The sequence below is a fragment of the Dysidea avara genome, chromosome 3 (genome assembly GCF_963678975.1).
Source record: "Dysidea avara chromosome 3, odDysAvar1.4, whole genome shotgun sequence".
NCBI classification, from domain to species: domain Eukaryota; kingdom Metazoa; phylum Porifera; class Demospongiae; order Dictyoceratida; family Dysideidae; genus Dysidea; species Dysidea avara.
Genome location: NC_089274.1, coordinates 6,128,466 through 6,149,275, shown reverse-complemented (window position 1 = coordinate 6,149,275; position 20,810 = coordinate 6,128,466). Strand labels below are relative to the sequence as shown.

Genomic DNA, 20,810 nt, shown 5'->3' with positions numbered 1-20,810 from the left:
ATTTATGCAAGCATCAAACATGCAAAATACAAGTGTCAATAACCATAACATGATATATCTTAGCAACAGATAAATAGAAATGAAGTAAATAAAATTAACAATAAAATACAATTGCATGTAAAACTCTCTCACAGCTGTGCTGTTAGTTGCATGCTTATATTAATAAAACATAGCAGTCCATCATGGAACATTGTATTGTCACCATTTACAAGTGAATGAAAAATATTGCCAAAGCTTGGCCATTGCTCAGCAAATCGTTCCTTTCTAATGGTTATTAACTCTTGTCTTCCTCTTAAAGGGTCTTGTCCAAACTCATTGAATATAGTTATATGTCCTCCGTTTTCTTCGTACATTCTAACAGCTTCATCTGCTGTTGGAACCAGAGTGTTATCAATTTGCTTGGTCTGATTATTTCGTGCCATCATCACATTCGGGATGCCTTTGTTTGTACCTAAAGTAACGGTGATAAAAATTTCATAAAGTAGCTGGCTATCTATAGTGAAATATACCTGATATGCGATGCTCGTTCCAGGCTGTCACAAACATTGTAGTCCCAACTTGGCTGACGTGTAAAGTGTACCAGGAGACGCAATGTTTAATGTGATCGTCTTCCAGGTTGAAATCGCCATTTTCTTGCATTTCTATTAGAGCGGCCTTTATGGGGTAGTTGACCCTTCCGTTGACCTCTACCCATATCCTTTCGATCACATGATTCTATTACAAGACACCAAAGCAAATCAGTATGAACATCACATGAAATGAAACAACAGTTATTGTATGTGTGTCCCACTCTTATATCATTGTTTTAGAACGTCATCTAGTCAGCATTAATATATTGTTGTTTTTTTTTAATTTGGGGGTTTACCCTGCTTATCCAACTACAATAGCTGCTGCTAAACATCAGTAGTCCACTATAGGTTATTCTTGTTACATCATGATAATGTGACAAATACAATCTCACTTGAGTAGAGGATGTCTGCAGGTGAGGTGGTCCAGAAGGGTTTCGTCTATATCCTGCCAGGTGTTCTTGGATGTACAACATAAGATACCACTCCCTTCCATGGTCAACCCTGATCTGATCCCACATACCATACTGGCATATGGTTTGCCTAAACAATTCAAATGCTAATAATTAAAAGAAATGTGATTCTAACAATACTTCATAGAATTTTAATAATCACTGTTAACGTTATGGATGAATGTGTGGGTAGTAATGCAGTGCTAGTGTAGTTGCTACAAGTAATGAAGTACCTGTACACTGTATCATAAATCACACTGTTGTTTTTAATAGGCATAGTGCTAAATGCCACAATTTTCCGGCTAAAGCCATCCACTGCACATATGTGGGTCACACCAAACATAACATTTTTTTCATTTTGGTCGATGTGTAGTTTGTGACCAAAATAATCTGCCCTGTATGTTGTAGGATTTGTCATCCTGGCAGTGGAGTTTGTACGGGCACGGCAGTACACAGGTGAGACATATCTCAATGATTCGCCAACTCTCTTTTCTCCTGTTCTGATTCCCCTTGATGCCAATACCCCTGTAAATGTTCTGCGTCCATACACAGGACCCACCTATATGTATATAACACATAGTATGGTTTTAAATAAATGGTTATATCATGTTGTACCTCACTGACAGCAGCGGCTACGACCTCATCTAACTCAGGTTTTGTCAGCCGGCTTGTTTTGTGAATGTTCCTTTCACGGCAGAACCTATATATAGGATGAACCAATCTAAGGACTATATTACTTTTGTATGCTGATTATTCATAAACATATATGCAAACCCTATATATAGCTACAGTGTACATTGAATGAAGCCTACATTTGGGTCTCTAAAATTTTGCCATGCATTATATAGCAATGTAGCTATACTATTAAATAAACTGGTAGTGAATTACTACACATATATGATTCTCAGTCTTAAATTACTTAGCCAGTAATAATTGGAATCAGTGCATGTATTAGTTAGACTATTCATGATCATAATAATGGTGATCGTCTGGTCTGGTATACAATATAGTACCTAATGTTTGCGCTTCAATGTGGGGCTAGACTGGTGATATTCACTGTAGAGCATGTATGCATGTATACATACAAGCTACACAAACACATGTGGACAAGTAGGTAAAAAAAAATTACTAGCTACTTACGCGGTAATCTAGCTTGTTAGCCCGTCTCAATCAAACATGATGCAATTAATTATTGTTGAAAACTGAATGCACGGACCCTTTATATAGCTAGTTATATTATCTATAGTTATATACCCATAGCTATTACCTACGTATGCAGCACTAGTGAGCTCTTTTTGCAACTGTAAGTAACTATATATATAATACAGTTCTGACTCTGCAACGGGCTTGCAGCTGTTTGTAGCTATATACAGTAGGTTCATGTACCAAGCTACTTAGCTAGCTATATGTATACAAACCTCTCCAATGAGCGAACACTCAGTCCTTTCCTGCTAGGATATTTGTATTGCAGGTGAAGACTCATACGTTTGTGGGTCCATCGCTCCTTCTCTATTTTCTCCCTTATGAACTCTTCCAACTCATCCAGCAAGCGTATCCCAGCCATGGCTATATATTCGAGGCTATATACCTGTAGCTACTTATTTGCATGGTGCCAACCAATTAGCTATTGTTGAACTGCGCCTCTCGCGTCTATACAATGAGTGTAAGCGGCTGGCCCTGAGGCTAACTAAGGCCAATGAAACTTGATTAGCAGCTTCGCGTCACCGCCCACATCCCTTCACTAGCACCCGCATGGAATTTCATTATTGGCAATTTAGATCGAAATACTCTAATAGAGCAGTCACTTTTACTCTAATAAAGAAGTCACTTTATTATAGGCATGCCAGGAGTACTAATATTCTTTTTATTCAAATGAGAAGTGTTATCCATGCAATTTTACAACACTTTAGTGACAATATGAAGGTTTCTGATCTCAGCACACCCTGAGTAGGCAATAATGAATAATGAATAAAAACCGCCCGCCCGCATCAAAATTTCAAAAATCTGAGCGAGAAACTAGTAATCAAGTTTCATTGGCCTAACTATCTGTACATTATAATTAGCGCATCCCCTCTAGTTGAGATTAATTAACAAGCAATGATAGCTAGCTAGATAAGATCTAATCTTCACATAACAATAGAGCTAAGTAGCTAATTGCAGTTAGTATAATTATATTGCTACTGGAGGCCTGCACTGAGCATTTCAATACTTGCTACATCAGTACTGAATCACGTAATCATGCACTGACCTATCAATGTCAACCCCACTCCCACCAAGCCAGTACGGGATATGTGGGGGTTGGGCAGCACAAGTACTTTTTTGTGTCAAATCCCCTTCGTCACATGGTGCATGGGACTATATGTGGGATTTGACCTAATAATTATATAATTCGTCCCAGCTAGGTAGGGGAATTTGACTTTCCACTTCATCAAATCCCCACTATATCCACCCTACTGGGGGTGGGGCTTGACATTTATAGGTGCAACAAAAAATACACTTCAATTAGCTTCTTATGTAGCTACAGTGAAACTGTATACATCTGTACACACACATATGTACACATACACACACATACACACACAACAAAAAAATGGTAATATTTTTAACATCATTAGCTATATATAATTATAACTACAGTTAATTGCATCCATGTGAGTTAATTGTATCCATGTGTTTTAGGCCAGTAGCCTGTAACAACAGCAAGCATAAGCAAATAACACTGCTTGAAGGTTCTTAGTTTACCAATTTGTTAAGATGCCTTACTGTAGTTATACTGATAGTAAAGTGTCAGTAAACTTAAGTATATGGAACATAATTATTTTACTAAGTTTTAAACTATCAGTAAAACATCAGTGATGCAGGTTTACTGAAAAACTACTAAAATAACAAACAATTAACTGTTCCATATACTGGGGATATACCACTGTAGTAAACTAAGATACTTCAAGCAGTGTAAAACACAGCCCGTATGCTAATCACTACTACTCACTTTGGTCTCCTTCTGTACAGCTACACTTTAATTTTCTCTTGATACAATGTAAAGCAATCCATGAGCAGGTTGTAATCTTATGGTTAATTAGCTATCTATAAAAAAAATAAAGTAATATTGTTAATTCATCTAGAAGAATAAAACAAATATAATGTAATGTTTAATTATGTCTACAGGGAATCTATAGTTACATGGTGCTATAGAGTATCAGTGCAAAGGCACTCTGGGAATACTGAGTGCCTGGGTCATGTTACATAAACTACCAATGCCTCCTCCCCAATGCCCAGGGTTATAGTCATATTGGCTAGTGAGGTGTCATGTGCCCCTATTATTTGTCTAGCAGCTACATGATCATGATACACACACACACACACACACACACACACACACACACACACACACACACACACACACACACACACACATGCACACACACACACACACATACACACACACGCACGCACGCACACACACACACACACACACATGATACATGGCACAATCACACTGCAATTGTTAAACAATCAAAATTAAATAAAATATATATGTACCACATGGATTGCAGAATGGAAATAGAAGGGTGGTCATAGTATAGTTCAGTCCAGTGGTTCGATGCACACATATGGTAATCCCAAATGAAACAAAACCACACTGGTTAAATGGTACAATGGTTGGTTGAACAATAGAAGTTATATTTATGTACCACATGGATTGCATAATAGAAAAAGGAGTGGTTTTTTTGTGTGTGTGTCTGGCTGTTTAATTTAGAAGCCAATGTGGTAGCAATGGTTATAATTAGCACTGGTCACTTCCATTGTTTGAGGCTTGGTCTAATTGTTTTGCATGTCTTCCATCTAAAAAAAAAAGTATCCTGCCTGCTTTAATTTCGACTGAGACAACATGCACGACTTGTACATTTCATCTACACCACAATCTAGCCATCTATATATCAACTGCATATATTGTTAGCTTGTAGCTGTACCATAACTGTCAAATCGATAATTTTTTTTTAAACAAAAAAATGAATAAACAAAAATAAATCAACTGGCTAATAACTATATAGCAGACGATATGCTGGGGAAGACAAAGGAAAATTATTTTTAAATTAATTAATAAAAGTATCATATAATTGTCATATGGTCTGGCTGTATAGCTACACTGACTACAAGCCTGGCTAGATTTGAAATTGTTTGGACGTATGAAGCGATATGATTGTAAAACGATCATATAATTATAGCCATAAAGTGGTTGTATGCACCTTTTGATGCACTGCACAAACTATATATCCTCTCCTCCACCGGTACTTTACTTGTGCTAGTCATGATTCCCCCCCCCCTTTTCACACACTCTCCACATGTTTGCCGTACTTGCACGCACACACACACACACACACACACACACACACACATACACACATGATACATGGCACAATCACACTGCAATTGTTAAACAATCGAAATTAAATAAAATATATATGTACCACATGGATTGCAGAATGGAAATAGAAGGGTGGTCATAGTATAGTTCAGTCCAGTGGTTCGATGCACACATATGGTAATCCCAAATGAAACAAAACCACACTGGTTAAATGGTACAATGGTTGGTTGAACAATAGAAGTTATATTTATGTACCACATGGATTGCATAATAGAAAAAGGAGTGGTTTTTTTTTTGTGTGTGTCTGGCTGTTTAATTTAGAAGCCAATGTGGTAGCAATGGTTATAATTAGCACTGGTCACTTCCATTGTTTGAGGCTTGGTCTAATTGTTTTGCATGTCTTCCATCTAAAAAAAAAAAAGTATCCTGCCTGCTTTAATTTCGACTGAGACAACATGCACGACTTGTACATTTCATCTACACCACAATCTAGCCATCTATATATCAACTGCATGTATTGTTAGCTTGTAGCTGTACCATAACTGTCAAATCGATAATTTTTTTTTTAAACAAAAAAATGAATAAACAAAAATAAATCAACTGGCTAATAACTATATAGCAGATGATATGCTGGGGAAGACAAAGGAAAATTATTTTTAAATTAATTAATAAAAATATCATATAATTGTCATATGGTCTGGCCGTATAGCTACACTGACTACAAGCCTGGCTAGATTTGAAATTGTTCGGACGTATGAAGCGATATGATTGTAAAACGATCATATAATTATAGCCATAAAGTGGTTGTATGCACCTTTTGATGTACTGCACAAACTATATATCCTCTCCTCCACCGGTACTTTACTTGTGCTAGTCATGATCCCCCCCCCCCCTTTTTCACACACTCTCCACATGTTTGCCGTACTTGCACGCACACACACACACACACACACACACACACACACACATGATACATGGCACAATCACACTGCAATTGTTAAACAATCGAAATTAAATAAAATATATATGTACCACATGGATTGCAGAATGGAAATAGAAGGGTGGTCATAGTATAGTTCAGTCCAGTGGTTCGATGCACACATATGGTAATCCCAAATGAAACAAAACCACACTGGTTAAATGGTACAATGGTTGGTTGAACAATAGAAGTTATATTTATGTACCACATGGATTGCATAATAGAAAAAGGAGTGGTTTTTTTGTGTGTGTGTCTGGCTGTTTAATTTAGAAGCCAATGTGGTAGCAATGGTTATAATTAGCACTGGTCACTTCCATTGTTTGAGGCTTGGTCTAATTGTTTTGCATGTCTTCCATCTAAAAAAAAAAGTATCCTGCCTGCTTTAATTTCGACTGAGACAACATGCACGACTTGTACATTTCATCTACACCACAATCTAGCCATCTATATATCAACTGCATGTATTGTTAGCTTGTAGCTGTACCATAACTGTCAAATCGATAATTTTTTTTTAAACAAAAAAATGAATAAACAAAAATAAATCAACTGGCTAATAACTATATAGCAGACGATATGCTGGGGAAGACAAAGGAAAATTATTTTTAAATTAATTAATAAAAGTATCATATAATTGTCATATGGTCTGGCTGTATAGCTACACTGACTACAAGCCTGGCTAGATTTGAAATTGTTTGGACGTATGAAGCGATATGATTGTAAAACGATCATATAATTATAGCCATAAAGTGGTTGTATGCACCTTTTGATGCACTGCACAAACTATATATCCTCTCCTCCACCGGTACTTTACTTGTGCTAGTCATGATTCCCCCCCCCCCTTTTCACACACTCTCCACATGTTTGCCGTACTTGCACGCACACACACACACACACACACACACACACACATACACACATGATACATGGCACAATCACACTGCAATTGTTAAACAATCGAAATTAAATAAAATATATATGTACCACATGGATTGCAGAATGGAAATAGAAGGGTGGTCATAGTATAGTTCAGTCCAGTGGTTCGATGCACACATATGGTAATCCCAAATGAAACAAAACCACACTGGTTAAATGGTACAATGGTTGGTTGAACAATAGAAGTTATATTTATGTACCACATGGATTGCATAATAGAAAAAGGAGTGGTTTTTTTTTGTGTGTGTCTGGCTGTTTAATTTAGAAGCCAATGTGGTAGCAATGGTTATAATTAGCACTGGTCACTTCCATTGTTTGAGGCTTGGTCTAATTGTTTTGCATGTCTTCCATCTAAAAAAAAAAAAGTATCCTGCCTGCTTTAATTTCGACTGAGACAACATGCACGACTTGTACATTTCATCTACACCACAATCTAGCCATCTATATATCAACTGCATGTATTGTTAGCTTGTAGCTGTACCATAACTGTCAAATCGATAATTTTTTTTTAAACAAAAAAATGAATAAACAAAAATAAATCAACTGGCTAATAACTATATAGCAGATGATATGCTGGGGAAGACAAAGGAAAATTATTTTTAAATTAATTAATAAAAATATCATATAATTGTCATATGGTCTGGCCGTATAGCTACACTGACTACAAGCCTGGCTAGATTTGAAATTGTTCGGACGTATGAAGCGATATGATTGTAAAACGATCATATAATTATAGCCATAAAGTGGTTGTATGCACCTTTTGATGTACTGCACAAACTATATATCCTCTCCTCCACCGGTACTTTACTTGTGCTAGTCATGATCCCCCCCCCCCCCCCCTTTTTCACACACTCTCCACATGTTTGCCGTACTTGCACGCACACACACACACACACACACACACACATGATACATGGCACAATCACACTGCAATTGTTAAACAATCGAAATTAAATAAAATATATATGTACCACATGGATTGCAGAATGGAAATAGAAGGGTGGTCATAGTATAGTTCAGTCCAGTGGTTCGATGCACACATATGGTAATCCCAAATGAAACAAAACCACACTGGTTAAATGGTACAATGGTTGGTTGAACAATAGAAGTTATATTTATGTACCACATGGATTGCATAATAGAAAAAGGAGTGGTTTTTTGTTGTTGTTGTTGTTGTTCTGGCAATTTATTTTAGAAGCCAATGTGGTAGCACTGGTTATAATTAGCACTGGTCACTTCCATTGTTTGAGGTCTGGTCTAATTGTTTTGAATGTCTTCCATCTAAAATTTTTTTTCCACTTGTTTTTTACTTTACGTAGCCTTTCTCCCTTGACACTAGGGGATTTGACAAATAAATTCACATTTGTACTTAGCTAGCTAGCTATAGATACACATGACACGGCAACTGAGCTCTGCAGCCTTCAGTCCTGGTTGGTTAGCTAGCTACGTAGCTTGGGAACATGCGTGCATGTATATGCATATACTGTAGAATACGGAACACTTACTAGTGTATTTCATAGCCCATGGTCCATGTCTGTTGCAAATCTTCACTGCTTCTTCTCCAGTCATGCCGGATCACTCGTGAAAACCGCTATAATTTTGAATTTGTCACGTGATCGTGAGACTTGGTTGATCATGCGCGTTGCTACGTAACCTGTAATAGGCCACTACAATGAGATAACTTGTTTCTCATCAACTTCTCATTGAGTAACACATGCGGGCGGGCGGGTTATCTCATTATCTCATTATTGCACAAGCCATAGCATATTTGTACAAAACCAGTATAATAATCCTTTATTTTTAGGCTATTGGCAGAATGCACACCAAGCACTGGTGCACACTGAGGGTAAAATTCCAAGTGCACATAAACTTCAACTTCAGTAACATAGCATTCAAGTCCTTTGCGAAAGTTCCACCAGTCTTGGAGTCATGTACCATGCAGCAGCAGACAGCAGCAGTCTTAGCACATGTAGGCTGGTCAGTCTTATTAGGGGGAGGGGCTGTGTAAGCTTGTGGCAGAAGTAGCAACACTAAAGCTACTATGTCTCTTAGATATGATGGCCCTGCACATAGGGCATGCAGGTCACGATACCAATGCTAGTGTATGGTCTAATGTACACTGTAGCACTCACTATTGATGCCTTGGTGGTCGTTGATGCTCCAGAAAGCTCTCTAATCAACACAGAAGTAAAAAACACTCATAAATGGTGTCTGTATCTCAATGGGATTGCAGTTTTTCATGGAAATAGTGCTTTTCTACGTGATAAACCCACTACCACAACACTCAAAAAAGCCATGCTGCCATCTTGTGCAATAATGAGTGCGCATGGGCAAAAGAAAATTTTGGTGCGGGCGGTTGATGAGAAACAAGTAATCTCATTGTAGTGGCCTTATCAGCACTTTCATGTCAACAGTCATATACAGCCAGATATCATCTAGTTTTATTTTAGTTTCTCTAAACCCCATCCCCATCCTCTCCTTGACTTTCAACTTGTTTGTTTTAAATTTAATGTCAATTTAAAGATTGCATGTGATCACTTACAATACAAATAATAAATAATATGAGCAATGTAGCTAGATAGCTACAATGACTACAATAACAAATATTAATTCAAGTGAAATATACCTGTAATTATAATAATGAAGAAGGTTACAACAAACTACTAGCTAGCTATACAGTTTAACTTTGGTCAACTCTCATCTCCAGCAGTGTCAGTCTCATCTTCTAAGTAACTGCTTACAGCAGTAATCAAGCCATCAAGACCGAGAACTTTGACAGTCTCAAAGTCCGTGTCCCTGCACAGCGGGCAATTTGCTGAATGACTGGTTGCCAGCAACTGCTGAACACATTGTTCACATCCTACGATTGACTTGCAGCACATTGATATAACCATCGGTGGCCTTATCGGGACCACCTGACATATGCAACATTTTAATATATCTTTCAATTTGTCCCTTAATGAGATTGGCAATGTCCTTTCAATGATTGATCTTAAGCCTCTAAACTCATCCCTCATATCCCTCAGTTCATTTTTGATCCTTTTGGCAGCACGAGGTGCCAGCTCTTCGTCAATGTCATCGTCAGCATCATCTTGAATCATATTGAGATCCCTCTGTGTCATGGCATATAATTTCCTTCTGGGTGCCTTCCAGAAAGCTAACCCTGAAAATGATAAAGTTATACATACGGTAAACCACAAGTCCTGTATTGTTACTGTGTACAGTATATGCACATTGCTTTTACATACAGCTAGCTACCTTGAGTGGCAGATGAATTTTCAATTTTTAGGCCATTATTTGTCACAATAACGTGATCCGATCCCCACTTTTGTTGTATTGCAGCCAATATAAACTCAGTGTGAGCCGTAGATTCTGTGATATTCACAAATATCTGGGCTTTATCATGAAACCTTATTGTCCTGCCGTTCTTTGTTAGCTTGGCTTGCACCAGTTTCACAGTGGAAGATGGTGGAGGACGCCTTGCCACCACCGATCTGAACATAGAGTTAGATGACCTCTGGTAGGGAGTGGACGATGCAAGTACATGTACAGGTGGATTGGTCCCGGGTATACTGCTGTTGCTGCTGTTTAAAGACTGGACATGGGAAGATGGGGTCCCAGTTGGGGTCCTGGTACGGCCCTCTGTCAAGTTCCTGCCTTCCACCAGTAGAGTTGAAAAGGGCATCACACCTTCTTGAGACAGGTTAAAGGTCCCATTCTCACTTGGAAAATACATCGATTCGTCAATACTGTCCTTCAAGAAGACGACTGAAGGGTCAACCTGTATGTGAAAGGAAAAAAATGCAATCTATGAAGTACTTAGCTATAGCTAGTTTAAAACAAAAAAAAATATATAAAAAATAAAAAACACCATTATACACTGTACGTATAGCTATGATATAGCTAGCCATAGCAATCCTGCAAGGTAGATCCACGTCCCTCTGTTAGCTAGCTATAGCTAACCTGAAACAAGCGGCGGAGATTTTCAGTAGTCACTTGATGCATGAACACATCAGCTTGCTGTTCTCCCTTCTGCAGGGTAATTCGATCGGATTGAGTAGCCCTATCAGCCATATGGTTACGCAAATGCAGTTTATCTGATGCCTGTCACAGCACGTAGGCTATTTATACCTTGTGTGCAGTAGCTACTAGCTACCTCTACTAGACCTCAAACCATACTTTCAAATACAATACACATTATGCTCCTTCTTTGTTCGACCTGTAGCATTCTTTATTAGATACTAGATTTGACACGTAGTTAGCTAGCTACTCTGACATAGAGGTTTAGCTAGGTAATTAAGAACTATATGGCTGCTTGCCAGTTTAGTTCTTTCTTCTAGTACCCACTAACCACAAGTTTCTATACTGTGCCGGAATATATAGCTAAGCATACTTAAGTGTCAAATCCAGTAACTAACAAAGAATGTTACAGGTTGAACAAAGAAGGAGCATAATGTGTATTGTATTTGAAAGTATGGTTTGAGGTCTAGTAGAGGTCTATTAGCTACTGCACACAAGGTATAAATAGCCTACGTGCTGTGACAGGCATCAGATAAACTGCATTTGCTTAACCATATGGCTGATAGGGCTACTGAATCCGATCGAATTACCCTGCAGAGGGCGTTACCGGAAATCCTAGGTCATGAGCTATTTAAAAAAAATCGATGGCCAAAGTATAGGCACCCATTGGGGAACTTTCCATACGCGAGGGTTACACCTTTGGGTCTGGGTGTAGGACCTAAAGCACACCGTATATACCATACTTCTGCATAAAGTGTAGCGATTACGAGGGGTTAACACCTGGCTATGAATTTTAAAAAAAACATACCATTTTGGCTTGAAGTTGCTGGTAGATCCACCTGGTGACGTCAAATCTATTCGAGTCTGGGTTTAAACAAATCATTATCACAGCAGAGGTGTTTATCGGTGATTTACTTTCAGCTGACAATGAAACACGACTGGCTTTTCCTTAGTAAAATTTCAGCATTCTCTCAACGCCATCTTATTTTTGTTCCATCGATCGATTTAAAATGTTTTATCAAACGACAATCCGCCCTTTTTTCATGCCAGGCGCTTACATTGGGGTGTACTTTGTGACAACAGTGGACGAGAGGTTGCTGTCAGAGGAGTATATAGTGGCGAATGGTGATAAGACATGTATTTGCGTACGCTAACGGGAGAAAAGAAGCGCGTGCTACATTTTGACTGGAACGCGAAAGGTATGGGGATGATTTAAAGATCTATAAACCACACGCTACCTGCTTGCCACGCCGTCACTTTTATTCAGTAAGAATTATAAATGATTGGAATGGACTCCCATATGACTCAGTTAATGTTCATTCAACCAATTTGTTTAAGACACACCTAGATAGATTTTATTATGATTACCAGTATGATATTGTATAGTTATTTTTGTAGTAGTTTGATTGTATAGATCAGGTTTTTACAGGCTTTGCCTCCTTACCTGTACCCCCAATAATAATAATAATAATAATAATACACGGCTGTCCTAGCACTGGCAAGCTGGGTAGTCGGTAGTCTATTTAACAATGGGGAGGGATGGCACATAACACTATGTGATGGTCCCAGAATATGTCTAGCTGACCATTCTTATGAAGAATGTCAATTGTGACCTGCCTAATGTAGCCACCTGCTGAATTAAATGTGTCAATTATACATAAAGTATAAGGTCAGGAAATTTTTTCTTGATTAAATGCTGTACCATCACACTTGAACAGTGCCACAATAGACCGTATTCCAAATGACGTCACAAAATAAAATGGCTGTGGCTATTTGGGGTATTCTAACAATTTCGAGTGAGAGTTCCAATGGGGCTTAATAATATTCAAATCGCTATTCAACCCTGGAAGAAGATATTGACCTAAAACTAACAGGTACAATTATAAGGGTATAAAATCTATTCTCTAATGCCAGGTTAAAAATTTTCAGTTGGTTTTCAAAGTTTAGAAGAAAAACTATTGTTTCTTTGCTGTAATAACCAAACCTGGTAATTTCGCATCGATATCTAGTTTGTTAGTTTCTATATCAATCTTTGAAATCTCGATCGCCATTGGTGATAATACTCGAAAATATAAGAATCCCCCAAATAGAAAATCCGTGTGACATCATTTGGAATACGGTCTATTCATTCTACAATATTACAAGTAACACTACCTTGATATTTTGATCTACTAAAACACCACTGCAAATTAGTGGAGAATACTTATAAATGTTTGAATAACCACTGCATCAAGTGACAGGTAGCTAAGATGCAATATGATGTTTTAAGACAGCACTCTTGTGCTTAACTTGAAAGATAGTGTCACACAGATTTGTTGGAGAGTGTTTTCGTAATACTAAAACACCTTAGTGCCTAGTTATATATATATAAACAGTGAGGGGGTGCCACACCAACATATCCTGTACTCCTATGTTCATCCTCAGTCGAAGTGGTCAACCTCAAAAAATATGCTTTGACTTCTGACTTTCACTAAAAGTTGCACTTGACTCTGGAATTTAGTACATTTTTGTAAAGTACATTTAAATTGTTCTAAATGTATCAATAATTGTATATAACTTTTGAGCTGAGAGCTTGTCCTTACTAAGCATACTGTTTAAATGTGTACTGTTAGGTTTTATTGTAAGCATCATCAGGGGTGTAGCCAGGATTTTTTTGAAGGAGGTTCGGATTTAAAGTGGAATGTCTTAAGAGGAAGGCCTGGGTGCTTCCCCTAGACCATGTTACTAAAATAGTGCATACACAAAATATGCCCTTAGGCAGTAAGATTAAAAGGTGCTGTTTGTGCATCTAACTAGCTAAAACCTACACACTGCTGTTTATGCAGCTATAGAAACTATTAGCCTATTGTAAAACTAACTTATCTTTACTTCCAGACAGCATACTGACAGCCAACTTCAATTTCCTAGTGCACGGAAGCCCTCCACACTCGAGTCCCTTAGTTGGCAATACTTTTTTCCAGCTAAACATTATTCTCAGCTCTCAGCTGATCCAGCTGTTGCTATTTTAACTAGTAGTGTTACATAAAAAATCTGACTGGTTATTGGCAAACCATATATCGTCCGCATTTTTGCATATCGCTATCAGATCGTCACCAAAACAGACATGTTTAAGTGCAACAAATAATGTTTGCAAATGCATTTTCTGCAATGCAATTATCTTTGGCTGATTGCAAAATTCTAGCTTCACTTTGATTTTCGCCTTGACCAAGGATGAACACTAGAGTACAGGATATATTGGAGTGCCACCTTGATATAGGCCTGTCAAGGCTAAAATTAATTTATTGCTAAAGCTATAGAACTTTGTTACGATCAAGGGTGTAGGCAGTGGGGGGTTCGGATGAACCCCCCTTTCAGAAGCAGAATTTCTTAAAAATTAAAAATCACACCAAATCTTACAGCCCTGTAGCTCTCCGGTAGCTATTTGCCCACTGGTGCTCCTTTGTACTACTCTTGAGGGTCACATCACATTAATGCTGAACCATATCTATTGCATCACATGATCAATTGTGTACGTGATGCATGGTTGAAATGGCGTTAGTGAAATGGCGAAGGACTGTTCTATGGTTTATTACAAGGCAGAACTTGAGTGGTCGTGTTATACATGTGTCAGGTTAGCACAAACTGTGAATTGTTGATGTATATTTACCTGATGAATGATTTGTTTATTTGGTAAATGTTGTGGGCACATGATGTCTCCAACATACTGGAGTACAAGCCATGTCTGAAGTTAGACATGTTTCACACTGCACTAAATTAATGCCACTTTGCAATGGCCACATAATACATCATAGAAATTTTCTACGGCTTGGCCTAGTGGACATGCATGCAACCATAAAGTACTCAATAAAACACAGTAGTACCATATGATTTTGTGTATATGTCTCCCACCCCTAAGTTGTGAAGCTATGATACCCCTCCCCTTACTATGTTACGCTATTGTATTATTGTGCGTCGTGATGCCCCTCCCCTCACTATGTTACGCTATTGTATTATTGTGCGTCGTGATGCCCCTCCCCTCACTATGTTACGCTATTGTATTATTGTGTGTTGTGATGCCCCTCCCCTCACTATGTTACGCTATTGTATTATTGTGCGTCGTGATGCCCCTCCCCTCACTATGTTACGCTATTGTATTATTGTGCGTCGTGATGCCCCTCCCCTCACTATGTTACGCTATTGTATTTTTGTGTGTTGTGATGCCCCTCCCCTCACTATGTTACACTATTGTATTATTGTCTGCCGTAATGCCCCTACCCTCACTATGTTACACTATTGTATTATTGTCTGTCGTAATGCCCCTACCCTCACTATGTTACACTATTGTATTATTTTGTGTTGTGATGCCCCTACCCTCACTATGTTACGCTATTGTATTTTTGTGTGTTGTGATGCCCCTCCCCTCACTATGTTACACTATTGTATGATTGTCTGCCGTAATGCCCCTACCCTCACTATGTTACACTATTGTATTATTGTCTGTCGTAATGCCCCTGCCCTCACTATGTTACACTATTGTATTATTGTGTGTTGTGATACAGTATTGTATTATTGTCTATTGTATTACTGTGTGTCATGATGCCCCTACCCTCACTATGTTACACTATTGTATTATTGTGTTTTGTGATGCCCCTACCCTCACTATGTTACTCTATTGTATTATTGTCTGTCGTGATGCCCCTACCCTCACTATGTTACACCATTGTATTATTGTCTGTCGTGATGCCCCTACCCTCACTATGTTACACTATTATATTATTGTGTGTCGTGATGCCCCTACCCTCACTATGTTACACTATTGTATTATTGTGTTTTGTGATGCCCCTACCCTCACTATGTTACTCTATTGTATTATTGTCTGTCGTGATGCCCCTACCCTCACTATGTTACACCATTGTATTATTGTCTGTCGTGATGCCCCTACCCTCACTATGTTACACTATTGTATTATTGTGTGTCATGATGCCCCTACCCTCACTATGTTACACTATTGTATTATTGTGTTTTGTGATGCCCCTACCCTCACTATGTTACTCTATTGTATTATTGTCTGTCGTGATGCCCCTACCCTCACTATGTTACACCATTGTATTATTGTCTGTCGTGATGCCCCTACCCTCACTATGTTACACTATTGTATTATTGTGTGTCGTGATGCCCCTGCCCTCACTATGTTACACTATTGTATTATTGTGTGTCGTGATGCCCCTACCCTCACTATGTTACACTATTGTATTATTGTGTGTTGTGATGCCCCTACCCTCACTATGTTACACTATTGTATTATTGTGTGTCGTGATGCCCCTGCCCTCACTATGTTACACTATTGTATTATTGTGTGTCGTGATGCCCCTACCCTCACTATGTTACAATATTGTATTATTATGTGTTGTGATGCCCCTACCCTCACTATGTTACACTACTGTATTACTGTGTGTTGTGATGCCCCTCCCCTTACTATGTTACACTATTGTAATATTGTGTGTTGTGATGCCCCTACCCTCACTATGTTATTGTGTGTCGTGATGCCCTTCCCCTCACTATATCACACTATTGTGTTATTGTGTGTCAGGATTTCACGTGGCTTTGTCACTCCTTATTACAGATTCATTGCTGTAAAAAAAATTATCTGATAAATATGTGTATGTCTGACTGTGCTACAATGATTTCAAGCAGCAACTATATTGAAAGGTACATATATTATTGTAACATATAACATACATGTTAGAATACAGTGTATGAGCTATTGTAAAATTTAATTTTTGGTACACATTAATATCTAGAGACACTTGCATGTACACATACTACAGACACAAATTCATGCATACATACTGTATACACACTTACATGACCCAACACACACCACACCACACCACATCACACGCACATAACACACACCCAACTAGAAAGACACACATATTACACACACGCACACTATACATGTACATGTACACATACACACTACACACACACACACACACACACACACACACACACACACACACACACACACACACACACACACACACACACACACACACATGCACTACACATACCACACTACATTCACGCATGCACACACACACTACACACATGCGCACACATATCTACACACACACAACACACACATGCATACACTCCAGTGGACTATATTATTTATATCTCTTTTACTTACAGATGAGATTCATCACTTAGGGTTGCTTGTTACAAGCATGTCGTTGCTTCTGAACGTATTCCATATACGTAGCAACGAAATGTTGGTATCAACCAAGCCTTTTTTGTATCTACCACTTCTCCATGACACAATGATTGAGTGTGCTATTAAGTGGATGTGCTATCGTACATAGTGAGTCCCTCTTTTACACTTACTTGTTTTACCTAATCCGTTGCACACTAAATAACTTTGAAGTAGTGTCTCTTCGATGGAGGTGTATTGATGCAGTGGTCGTGCCAAGTTTGTCATCACCAGATCTGTTCATTATCATAATAGTGTAGTGATGCATAATACATTCGTACGTACTTCTTATAATATTAAGTGATTAAAAGAAACAGTACGATGTGCATTATAATACTTAATAGTGATCGATCTACTTGTATATATAATAATCACGATGGTTAATCAAATGAAACTATATGGCTTCACATAAGAAACATACCTTTGTAACATACAATATGCTTGGGTAAATTAAGCTATCATTAAGTGCACCACACAACATTCGTTTCTGTATATATATGTGAAAGTTGTAAAAAAATTGTGTAGTTGCCTCATATGGCTTCCCATAGCATCCAAATAAGGTGGACAGGAGACCAAGTTCTGCTCTGCTCATAACCAAATAGAACATCACTACTTGCAGTACTTGGAAATGCCGATGGTTATGTTTTGTGACCAGAACCACATAGTAACATGTTGTCAGGTAGTTGGTCGGTGTATGGTGTACATATTTGATGTGTTGTGGGAGTGTTCTATTGAAAGGTAACTTGATAGAATGGAAGATCTAGCAATTTTTACGGAAATCGATATCTCAAAATGAAACTCCTCCTTGACCACAATTTTTCACGCATGCGTAGACACACAGTACCTTTACCCATTAAATAAGTTTCAAACATCAGAACTGATATCCAGTCGGAAATAATAGCTGTGAAATCTGCTCCCAATTTCAAGTCCATATTCTGACCACAAGACACACCCACATGTTCTGTTACACATTTTAAAGCTCCTTTGTGACATTTACGACATCTCACACCATTTAAACATGAAAACAATGCTTCAAAGGGGAATTACTGTAAAAATTGACGTAAAACCTATTTTCGCGAGGACCCACCCACCAGGCTCAAAAATTTCATAGAAGGTGTTATTCAAGGTACATTATATTTAAATTGACAAATGACCCTTATACATCACATAATGACCGATATATCAAGCTTTTAGTGATAAAATCCTGCAAAAGTGATGAAACCTATATACATTATCTACAGTAGCTATACCCTATCTTACAAGAGTGCACTTTTGTGAAGGAGTTACACTAATACTTTTAAACTAAAGTGAAGGAGTTGAAGGTCACCGCTCAGGTGAGCATGGGAATATGAAGGGATGGTCAATGACCTGGGACCAGAGGAGGTTGAGCATGCATCTTGAGAGCTGCTTTTGAACTAGTGCAACTTTGTCACCTCATGAAGTTCTAAAAGGATACTTTAAATATTCATATCAGTGTGTCTGAAGTCATTGTACTTAGTATCCCGAGATACCTGAGTATATCCCAGGACGTCTCATAGCATGGATCCACTAGATCCTACAATACTAAGTATGCCGAGATACCTGAGTACATCCCAGGATGTCTGATAGTGGGAAGCTTCTAGATCCTATAATACTTAGTATCCCAAGATACCTGGGTACATTCTGGATGTCTGATAGCAGGGTGTCTGATAGCAGGGAGCCTCTAGATCTTGCAATACTTAGTATCCCGTAATGTGCATGAGCATGATCCTCCCACACGAAGTTCTTTATATTATGTATGTATAACATCTTGCCACATACAGTATGAAAAATTCTGTTTCGTGTTAGGTATTACAGTTGGCATTTGGCTACACCAATCTATTTTACTATTTCAACAACCACTTCCATCGGTATGTTATAGCAGTGTGTCAGTATGCACTTTGTGGTAATGTCTTTACTGCATTTAGTTTGTACAAGAACCTTATGCCCAAAGAAAGTTCAAACAAGATTTTCATGGTTATGGTGTCGATCTCAGGACAGCAGTATGGATAAAAAGGAGGTAACACATACAGTGACTATTAATTTTGTGAAACACTTGCTATCATAAATGCTCTAGACGAACAGTCAAAGTCACTCTTATTGTTATTGTTATTGTTATTGTACTGCTTTACAGTGACCAGCACTGAAGGTCTGACAGCAACATGTGCTGCAGCCTTTAGAATTCTCCTAACCTAATAAAGTGATACCTGAGCCTAAGACTTAAAATTACTGACCTCTGCTGAAACATTTGTAGGATGACATGCCCGCTATTCGTCATCAACTCTCTGCTAGTATGTCAAGTGACAAATAAAAGGCAAGTGCGAGGCAGGGGTCAATAAGAGAAGGAGAGGTCAATGAAGAGGAGACACCACAAGTAGTTATGCCTTACATCTGACCAACTGGTATGTGGGTAAGCAACATAAAACAAGTTTTATGTGTATTCTGATCTTAATGTTTAGGTTTAAAAGATGGAAAACCAGATTTTCACTGACAACTAAAATTAAAGTAACACACACATTAGGATAGTCAATGTGATTGTATACATTTAAATGTTGTAATTGCATATGATGTAATCTTCTATTGATATAAGTGTGTGTAACTGATTTACAATATATTCTGTATGTGTGCTTGTAATATAATATTTAGAATTTGTACATGTTATGGCTCTGTGTTAACTATCTATTCATACATCTTGTTCGTTAACTTAAAATGTAACAAATGGCGAGGAGTAGTTTAGTTGGTTTGCAACAATTGCAAGCGCTTTCGCACAGACCACATTGCTAAAGCTGGCAGAAGCAAAGCTCCTGGAAAGAGGAGGACACAGCAGAGTCACAACAGTCATAAGAAAGAGTCCTCAGAAACAAAGTCTGGCAAATGCAATGGATGGAGTGGATCACATTAACAATGATGACCTCCAACAGCTGAACACTGAGCCTTCAGATGAAGATTCCACTGCCGACATAATCCACGTACATTCAGTCTCATCAACAGTTCCTGAAAGCTACAAAGTGCCTGTTTAATAACTGAATGGCAATCACCTAGTGATGGAACTTGACACAGGAGCAGCAGTATATATCTTTGGTCAGTGAGAAGACATGGTCCAATAAATTGAACAGTCCTACATGTACACTGAAAACCACCTCGCTTAAATTGCATAGTTATCCTGACAGGAAGCTGCAAGTGTTGGGCTACTGCAAGCAATGTAGCGCTGATTAGATGACTAGTCTCTGTCTTCACATCTTGC

The 20,810-nt window shown here is 38.3% G+C and overlaps 3 protein-coding genes and 3 long non-coding RNA genes across 7 annotated transcripts in view; 2 read left to right on the top strand and 4 right to left on the bottom strand.

Annotated features, from left to right (window-relative positions):
- LOC136249080 (serine/threonine-protein kinase pakF-like) overlaps positions 1–20,810 on the top strand; it is a 172,637-nt gene that overhangs the window by 127,068 nt on the left and 24,759 nt on the right. The window lies entirely within an intron of this gene.
- On the bottom strand, positions 109–2,582 carry LOC136251570 (uncharacterized). Its single transcript, XM_066044037.1, has 6 exons — positions 2,437–2,582; positions 1,634–1,754; positions 1,252–1,577; positions 962–1,109; positions 510–714; positions 109–451 (listed from the first exon to the last, which is right to left on the bottom strand). The coding sequence occupies exons 1-6, from the start codon at positions 2,580–2,582 to the stop codon at positions 129–131; spliced, it is 1,269 nt and encodes a 422-aa protein (XP_065900109.1). The 3' UTR covers positions 109–128.
- LOC136248261 (uncharacterized) lies at positions 3,517–8,906 on the bottom strand. Its single transcript, XR_010697742.1, has 3 exons — positions 8,802–8,906; positions 4,008–4,102; positions 3,517–3,706 (listed from the first exon to the last, which is right to left on the bottom strand). It is a non-coding gene; the product is annotated as an uncharacterized lncRNA (long non-coding RNA).
- LOC136249053 (uncharacterized) lies at positions 9,796–10,805 on the bottom strand. Its single transcript, XM_066040958.1, has 2 exons — positions 10,555–10,805; positions 9,796–10,459 (listed from the first exon to the last, which is right to left on the bottom strand). The coding sequence occupies exons 1-2, from the start codon at positions 10,796–10,798 to the stop codon at positions 9,987–9,989; spliced, it is 717 nt and encodes a 238-aa protein (XP_065897030.1). The 5' UTR covers positions 10,799–10,805; the 3' UTR covers positions 9,796–9,986.
- On the bottom strand, positions 16,980–17,787 carry LOC136249052 (uncharacterized). Its single transcript, XR_010698012.1, has 3 exons — positions 17,683–17,787; positions 17,311–17,631; positions 16,980–17,274 (listed from the first exon to the last, which is right to left on the bottom strand). It is a non-coding gene; the product is annotated as an uncharacterized lncRNA (long non-coding RNA).
- Positions 18,846–20,238, top strand: LOC136249051 (uncharacterized). 2 transcript variants are annotated; one of them, XR_010698010.1, is made up of 5 exons: positions 18,846–18,882; positions 19,376–19,437; positions 19,495–19,586; positions 19,821–19,976; positions 20,026–20,238. It is a non-coding gene; the product is annotated as an uncharacterized lncRNA (long non-coding RNA). The 2 variants fall into 2 exon arrangements; XR_010698011.1 differs by having other exon boundaries at positions 19,821–19,968; positions 20,026–20,235.

Excerpts from the sequence above, each read along its gene's own strand:
- LOC136251570 (XM_066044037.1), bottom strand. The coding sequence starts at position 2,582 with ATGGCTGGGATACGCTTGCTGGATGAGTTGGAAGAGTTCATAAGGGAG. Across the intron at positions 715-961 it reads TGCAGACATCCTCTACTCAA|AATCATGTGATCGAAAGGAT; the intron begins GTGAGATTGTAT and ends GTCTTGTAATAG. Across the intron at positions 452-509 it reads GAACGAGCATCGCATATCAG|GTACAAACAAAGGCATCCCG; the intron begins GTATATTTCACT and ends CCGTTACTTTAG.
- LOC136249053 (XM_066040958.1), bottom strand. The coding sequence starts at position 10,798 with ATGTTCAGATCGGTGGTGGCAAGGCGTCCTCCACCATCTTCCACTGTG. Across the intron at positions 10,460-10,554 it reads AAATTCATCTGCCACTCAAG|GGTTAGCTTTCTGGAAGGCA; the intron begins GTAGCTAGCTGT and ends TATCATTTTCAG.